This window comes from Acyrthosiphon pisum, unplaced genomic scaffold (assembly GCF_005508785.2).
Source record: "Acyrthosiphon pisum isolate AL4f unplaced genomic scaffold, pea_aphid_22Mar2018_4r6ur Scaffold_20799;HRSCAF=22169, whole genome shotgun sequence".
Classification (NCBI taxonomy): Eukaryota; Metazoa; Arthropoda; class Insecta; order Hemiptera; family Aphididae; genus Acyrthosiphon; species Acyrthosiphon pisum.
The window spans coordinates 96,784-105,141 of record NW_021770195.1 but is presented as its reverse complement, the minus strand read 5'-3'; the positions used below and the strand labels follow the sequence as shown (position 1 = coordinate 105,141).

At 25.8% G+C, this 8,358-nt stretch overlaps 1 protein-coding gene across 1 annotated transcript; it reads left to right on the top strand.

The window, feature by feature from the left end:
- Positions 1 to 520: 520 nt before the first annotated feature.
- On the top strand, positions 521 to 6,314 carry LOC103309391 (opsin, ultraviolet-sensitive-like). The gene is made up of 3 exons (XM_029492091.1): positions 521 to 693; positions 5,285 to 5,412; positions 5,502 to 6,314. Exons 1-3 carry the CDS (start codon positions 521 to 523, stop codon positions 6,155 to 6,157), a joined length of 957 nt encoding a protein of 318 aa, XP_029347951.1. The 3' UTR covers positions 6,158 to 6,314.
- Positions 6,315 to 8,358: the final 2,044 nt, after the last annotated feature.

Sequence of the window (8,358 nt, the reverse complement as noted above, 5' to 3'; positions counted from 1 at the left end):
GGGTACATGACATTTGGAACTTTGTAAAATGTGTAGTGTACAATGGTATAAGTGTATAACTGCTGAATAGATTATACTTATACAAATAACAGTAAATAGTAATTTTGCTAATCTAATATTTTGTTTTTGTTTTTAGTGCATTATCAACGGAAGTTGTGGTCTATGAAGATACAAATTCAAAACATTGTATAATCTCCGTATATTCGTATATTTATCCAAAAATCAAATAGATATATAAATTTAAACTTCTTGCATAAATGATGTTGAGACCCAAATGGACCAACTGAAAAACTAGTCATTCATATATTCAACAATATTGTATCATATATTTCGTGTAATTACGAGCAATTAGGTGGTGTTGTGCTATAATTTAGTCCCAAACCACATAGTGCATATTTGGAAAAATACATTTAAGTACCTACAGTATAATATTATAACTTGAGTTAATCCAGTTAAAATGATAAACGAAGAATTTCAAAATGAAAACGAGACCCACATTAACAACCAATATTTTATCAATATGTGGAAGAGCAACAAGTTATTTAACGACGATTACATAAGGTTAACCAACAGCTTTTGGTTTGAATTTATGCCTCCAAATGCCTACACGTGCTACATTTGGGGAATTTTGTACGCAATTGTTATGATACTTGGATGCACAGGAAACGTTCTAGCAATATTCATGATTTTAAAGTTAGTATAATAATAATAATAATAATCTTTAGGAAATATAATTCCTAATTACATTTTTTTATATATTATTATATAATATAAATATTTATAGCTATGATACCTATTGTATTAATTTGCAACAATTATACAATTAAATCAAAAGGTACACAAAAAATATAAAGCTATACTTAAAATAATTTTATTTGATATATCTTAAAATTTGAATAGACAATTCTGTTAAGGATGTATTAAAAAAATCAATATTATCAACATAATTTCCAGCCAACATCAGATTAATTTATGTACATGAAGTTGGCCCCCCCACTTTGTCCCAATGATTCCAAAATACCACCAAATAATTGCAAATAATTGAAAATCGAGTTTTATTGATTGCAAATCACCCAGTTTTGAGTAAAATCAAATTCAAAATTGGGGGGCCAACTTCATGTAGCCCCCCCCCCCCACTTTGTCCAATTCATTTCAAAATACCGCCAAATAATTCAAATTATTTGCAACCAATTGTAAATCATTTTTTATATTTTTTACGAATTTTTCAATTTTTTAGCCAGCCCCCACTATTAATTTTCGATTTTTAATTTGATAAAAATTTTTTATTCAAATGATTTTTTATCCTATATAGGTTTTTTAGATTTTTTTATTAAAATAATAATTAGTAATATAAAAAATCGTATATTAATATTATATATTATTATTTTTATAATATATTGATTATATTATATATTTTTAATTTGACTAGTCTATGGGTTTTACAATGTAGGTGCGTGAAGTTGGCCGCAAAAACGGATAAGTTTCGTGGAAATTAGCCGTGATTTAAACTTTTGAGGATAATTAAAAACGGCTGGCCTTATAAATTACCACATTTTTAACAAAATTTGGTGACAAAATTGTCATACTGTGCGGCCAACTTCACGCACCTGCATTGTGAAACCCATATAGAAAAATTAATTTGGGGGTTAAGACGTAATAAATTCTCATTTTGAGGTTATTATTATTTAATTTTAAAGAAGTTTGGTTGAAAAAATTAATAAAAAAAGCCTACATAAATTTAAAAAATATATAGTCAATGTATAAAAATAATAATATTATATTAATATAAGAATTTTTATTCTATTAAGATATTTTTTTTAATTTTACGATGATTACTTTATTAATTTTTCAAAAAAATCTAAAAAACCTATATAGGATAAAAAAATCATTTGAATAAAACATTTTTTATTAAATTAAAAATCGTAAATTAATAAAAAAAAAGCCTAGTTAGATTAAAAATATCTCAATAGGATAAAAAATCTAAAAAGGATAAAAAACGCTGAATAGAAAAATTCTAAAATTAAAAAACTGAAAATTAATAAAAAACTAGGTTATTAAAAAAAAATCTTAATAGGATAAAAAAATGTATATTAATACTAGCTGTGTCTCCCGTGCTCCGCCCCCGTGGATAGTTGTTTATAGTTTTGTGCCCATCACCGAAAATGGAAACACAAATTTGGGGGTTAAGACTCAGGTTACAAATTCTGATTTTGTGGTTACAAATTGTTACGAATTGGTTACTAATTTTTAGTTAGGTTTGACGTCGAAATTTTGACTTTGGGGTGCCAGGCCGACGAACCTCCAATTGGATAGTGTGCTGATAGAACCATTTTAGTAAAAAAAAATACTATTATGATTTAAAAAAATTTATATAGGTAAGCAAAAATATGTCTTCTAAAATAACAAATAGATGGATCAGACAAAGTTAAGTGGCAGGCTAAATAATATAAAAATTCGTCAAAAATATAAAAAATGATTTGCAATTAGTTGCAATTTGTTTGCAATTATTTGGCGATACTTATCCTTTTTCACATTTCAAAGTTTTGGACTTTGCCAAAATGTCTTTGACAATTTGTAAGTATTTGTGATCACGAATTTAAAATTTGTAAGTCATCCCTCCATTAATTATTCTTAAAAAGAAGTTGGCCATGCTTTATCAAGCTTTTTGACCTTTGACTGTTCCAAATAGACCTGCGATATTTGTAAGTATTTGTAAGCATGAATTGAACATTTTTAAGACAAACAATTTTGGTCAAAAATTAATAAAAAAAAAAACGTAATTTAATTTAAAAAAATATTTTAATAGGATCAAAAATTTAAAAAAGAATAAAAAGCAGATAAATAAAAAATGTACATTAAATAAAATGTAATTTTAATAAAAAAAGGTTAGTTAAATTGAAAAACCCTAGGAGAAAAAAAACTAAAATCTCAAAACCTAAATAAGATAAAAAATCAGTTGAAGAAAAATTGATATTAAATAAAAAATCCAATATTTTAAAAGAAGCCTAGTCAAATTAAAAAAATATATAATCAATATATAAAAATAATAATATAATATTAATATACGATTTTTTATCTTACTAATATATTTTTTTAATTTAACTGATTTTTTTTATTAATTTTTCATAAAAATCTAAAAACCTATATAGGATAAAAATCATTTGAATAAAAAATTTTTATTAAATTTAAAATCGAAAATTAATAAAGTGGGGGTTGGCTAAAAAATTTAAAAATTCGTAAAAAATATAATAAATGATTTTCAATTAACCAAACTAGATTTGCAATAAGTTGCAATTAGTGTGCAATTATTTGGTGGTAATTTGAAATGAATAAGTACGATTTTTGAATATGAAACGACTTTTGAGATATTTTTTATAAAAAGACAGAATAATATTGGAGATAAGTGATCTCCTTGAGGAACTCCTGAAGTAACGTTAATTTTTTCAGAAAGATAGTTTCCATGTTTGATAATCTGAGTACGGCCTGAGATAAACGAGCGAAACCATGGAATAAGTGATTCAGCAAACCCATAAGTTTCAAGTGTATTAATATTAATTAATAGTAAATTGATAAAATTTTAATTAAAGTTGAAATATATCTCAAAAAGTATAAAATGAAAGAAATATTCCCCAAAAACGAAAAAACTCAAAATACGCATTTAAATGCAAAATTAAATTTCAAAACTAGCTTTGTGAAAGCAAGAAACGTATTTGTTTTGTACTCTGCTATTTATAACTGTGTAAAAAAATATAATAACTATGCTAAAAGTCCTCTGACCTAGCCATGACGTAATGTACCAATTATATTATAATATATCATATAATATAATAAAACTTAGTCAGACCAGACGTATAAATTGTATATTAATTGTAATTTTATATTATACAATTTCTGTGTATTTCACAAATTAGTTTTAAATTATAATTAATTCAATAATGACATAATAGTGTTTGATATCTTTAATATCAACAACACCAATTTTATTATCTGAATGCCCGACCCAGACAGTCAACGAATTTTTGACAAAAGCTTTTTTTGTGAATTTAATTTTCATATCATAATCCTAAATTCTCTTTTGTTATTGAAGTTACGTAAATTCATTGGAGTAGTATTGGTTTGTACCATCCAAATAATTGCAAATTTTTTTTAATATACTTGTTATTGACAATACGTTAAATAATTTAAAGTTTTCTTTAGTAGAACCTTGCAGGTAATTTTTATTTAAGCAGATTTTAATAACTTGTATCTATTGCAATTGTAAATGTCTCAACGCATTTTCAGCAAGACCTCTCCAGACCAAAAGTCCGCTGAAATACACCTTGATATAATGCTAAATAAATTATACGTAGCGTATCTACAAGTAGAAAGTCACGCAGCTTAATATATAGTTTTAAAGTAATTGTACGTAGACGCATAACAATATTATTGACATGTGGAGCCCATATTACAAGTAATGTTTTAACAATACTGGTTCAGAGACAACAACTTTAAATAATAAATGTATATGTACTAGTAATATCTTTCTTAAGTTCATAAAAAAAGACTTAGACATTTTGAACCAATACCTCATTATTAGAAGTATTCCTAAAATATAATTCTACAATTTCATCTTCAGCACCAGTTGAGAGGTTATTAAGTAAGGCTATAAAAATGTTAACACCTAGGTGTAATAGGTTAAATGATAGAACTTTTGAAATGATTTTATGTTATAGGTAAAACATGGTTTGAATTATATATTTTTTTTTTTTTTAATGTTAGGTTATTGCTTTTTTGTGGTATTATTTAAATACGACTATTTTATTTTTAATATGTTTTAAATTATGAATTTTTTTGAAGTAAAACTTCTTGAGTTGTGGGTGGAAAAAAATCATAACGAAAAATGAAACGACACGTTTGTTGATTTATTTATTTTGTAAGTCATGCACGGCGGCGGCGGCGTGCTTTTTTATTTTTATTGTATTGATTTTTCTCACTCTCTCCCTAATTTACTTATAATTTCACGGACCCCAATACTTATGAAAGAAATTTACTTCCCCAGAGTAATGGTGGCCCCACATTCTCATTTTTTTTTTTTTTTTATCGATAACTATATCAATGAGTATTTGAAAAATTAAACTTATAATTATTTGATATTTATCTAGATAAAAATGTATTAGTTTTTATCTTTATCTAGATAAGATTTTATATAACTCTTTATTTTTATCTAGATAAATTATTAGTTATCTATTTCCAACACTGCCTATTTATAAGATTATAATATGTGAATTTTTAAATGTTTTTTTAGAGTTAAATCTTTAAAAGCGGCCAACATTTTCATGTTAAACTTAGCTATTGGCGATATTATTTTACTAGCAAACACGTCTTTTGTAATCTACAACAGCTATTACCAAGGCCCAGCCCTTGGAAATTTAGGTTAGTAAGCTACAAAAAAAAATAAATGTTTATATAACTAGATGATATACCTACCTACATTAACTAATTTCCGAGTTACGTTATTTTAGGCTGTCAAATCGATGGTTTTACTGGCACCCTGGCCAGATCTGTGTCAACAATATCATCGACTGCCATAGCAATGGATCGGTTTAATCCTATAATACATCCTTTGAAATCCCTTGGTAGACAAACCAAACGTAAAGCCAGGATCCGGATTGGCTTGATATGGATCTGTGGATTCATGTTTGCCATCATTCCGTTATTAGACATAGATTATGGATTCGCTCCGGCGGGTTTTTTATTGAATTGCACAATTGATTTTATGTCTAGTCATTTTGTAGATAAATTCATTATAATCATTTTCTATATTATAGGCTCTTGGTTATTACCAACAATCACAGTACTCTATTGCTATATTATGATGTCAATATCCGTTTATACTATTTCTGAAGCAAATAGTAGTAGAATTGGATATACTTCAACAAAAAAGAAAAAGAAAATAATTTTTGGAATCATGACAACGAGTACAATAGTACTATATGTATTTTCTCTTACACCATATTCAATTGTAATTATTTTTGGGGTGTTGGAAAAAAAGGAATTTATAACACCGATTATAATGGCGTTATCGGCGTTATCCAACATAGTATGTAGTTCTCTAAACCCATGGATATACATAATTCTACCAAAAACGTTTGAGAACTATAGGCATCGGCGTAACTAGGGGGCTTCCCCCGTTATTCTATTTACCCCCATTTGAGGTTTTACTTTTTAGCCCCTCCTTAGGCTTGTAGTTAGAACCCAAATCGTTACGAAAAAAAAAAAAAAATAAATTATTATACTATAAAATATGATATAATATAATTTACATTGTGTACACAGTGAGGTGTCGAATAATATTCACACAAGAAGCAAAGATTTTAATCTAAAAATATTTTATAAGACAAATAAAAAAATTACTTTATATTAAATTATGATTATTATTTACTTAACATTTATATATACAATAACAGTATATTTCTTAAACGTTTGAAGTGAATAACACATATTCATTAATAGCTTCTAGTTTATTTTCTTATTTAAGTTATTTTTTAAGATTCTGAGTGGAGCAATAAATGTTGGTATCCGATTTTCTACTTCAGCATTTGGTTTTTGATAAGAAAGTGATAATCTAGTTAGTATTTTGGAGAAGGGGGAGATAAAAATAAATAATTTAGTAATTTTCAAAAACGTGGCAAAAACTAAAAAAATTAAGGAAAAAAGGTGGGTAAGTGGATGTCGCTCTGTTGTGCAGTAGGTAGGTTACAAGTGGTTATAAAGAGGTAGGTCAGTGTATAATGTATGGTATTAAATTTTAATTCAATAATATAATATCAACGAAAAACGATTCTGAGTAGTGATGGTTTGCCAGTGTGGATATTTTATATTATATTTATTATTAAATATTTAATATTATGTAGAAATATAATAATTATAATATCGATACCGTCAATACGAATTATGGTGGATAACGTAAATACAATAGAAAACATACGACACCATTCGTTGGTAGATCGCATACGTGTGCCGTTTTTCCTGAAAAAAATCGCTACATGAGAAATCGAGTGAATATCCAATGTTGTAAAAATTTGAACTTCGAACGCTCATAAAAATTTAATTTGATTTTTATATAGATATTTTTTTGTTGATAAAGATAGATACATTTATAAAGAATCTTGTATTAGATTTTCGAATCATAGACTTCAAAAGAAAAATGTTTAGGAATTTTTAACTCAGAATAATTTGCACATTTTCGTGATTTTTAGGCCTTTTGTCAAAATTCGAACTTCAATGCTAAAAAAAAATTGTAACAATGGATTTTTAATATTTTACAAATGTTTTACATTGTAACAATATATTAAGAGCATTGTATTAAATTTTCAAGTTTTTTTACCTAACAAATAAAATTTTATTGACATTCATAGAAAAAAAAGGCGGGTAAGTCGTGGATGTCGCTCTGCTGTACAGTAGGTTACAAGTGGGTTACTGTAATGGATGGAATTAAATTTGAATCCAATGATATTATATCATTGTATACGAAAAACGATTCTGAACGGAGATGATTTGTCAGTCTAGGATATATTATTTTTAAATATTGTAATATATTCTATTTTGAAACAAGTATTTTATTTTTCAATTGGGACGTATGGTTAATCAATATTTAACATAATTGTGACAATGTATTCCTTTTATTTTGCAACTGCTATTGTAAAAATATGTTAGGAGCCTTGTATTAAATTTCCAAATCTTAGAATTAAAAAGAAAAACTTTTATGAATTTCTGTCTAAGATAATTTGAACATTGCCGTAATTTTTACGTATTTAGTCAAAATTTGAACTTTAAATGCTTATAAAAAAAAAATCGTGACTATATATTTCTTTTATTTTTCAATTGCTATTGTAAAAATATATTATGAGCCTTGTATTAAATTTTGAAATCTTAGATATAAAAGGAAAATTTTTTATGAATTTCTAGCATAAAATAATTTACGAATTTTCGTGATTTTTACATAATATGTTGTCAAAATTTGAACTTTAAATGCTTATAAATAAAAATTGTGACAAAGTATTCCTTTTATTTTGCAACTGCTATTGTAAAAATATGTTAGGAGCCTTGTATTAAATTTCCAAATCTTAGAATTAAAAAGAAAAACTTTTATGAATTTCTGTTTAAGATTATTTGAACATTGCCGTAATTTTTACGTATTTAGTCAAAATTTGAACTTTAAATGCTTATAAAAAAAAATTGTGCCTATGTATTTTTATAATTTTTGAATGGGAGTTAGAACAACATATGTGGACCCTTCTATTAAATTTTCAAGTATTTTTTCCCAGCTAATTTTTTTTTATCAACATTTATAAAAAAAAAATCAAAAAAAATCGATTA

Coding starts and splice junctions, on each gene's coding strand:
- LOC103309391 (XM_029492091.1), top strand. CDS start 521: ATGTGGAAGAGCAACAAGTTATTTAACGACGATTACATAAGGTTAACC. Junction 694..5,284: donor GCAATATTCATGATTTTAAA/GTTAGTATAATA, acceptor ATGTTTTTTTAG/AGTTAAATCTTTAAAAGCGG. Junction 5,413..5,501: donor CCCAGCCCTTGGAAATTTAG/GTTAGTAAGCTA, acceptor ACGTTATTTTAG/GCTGTCAAATCGATGGTTTT.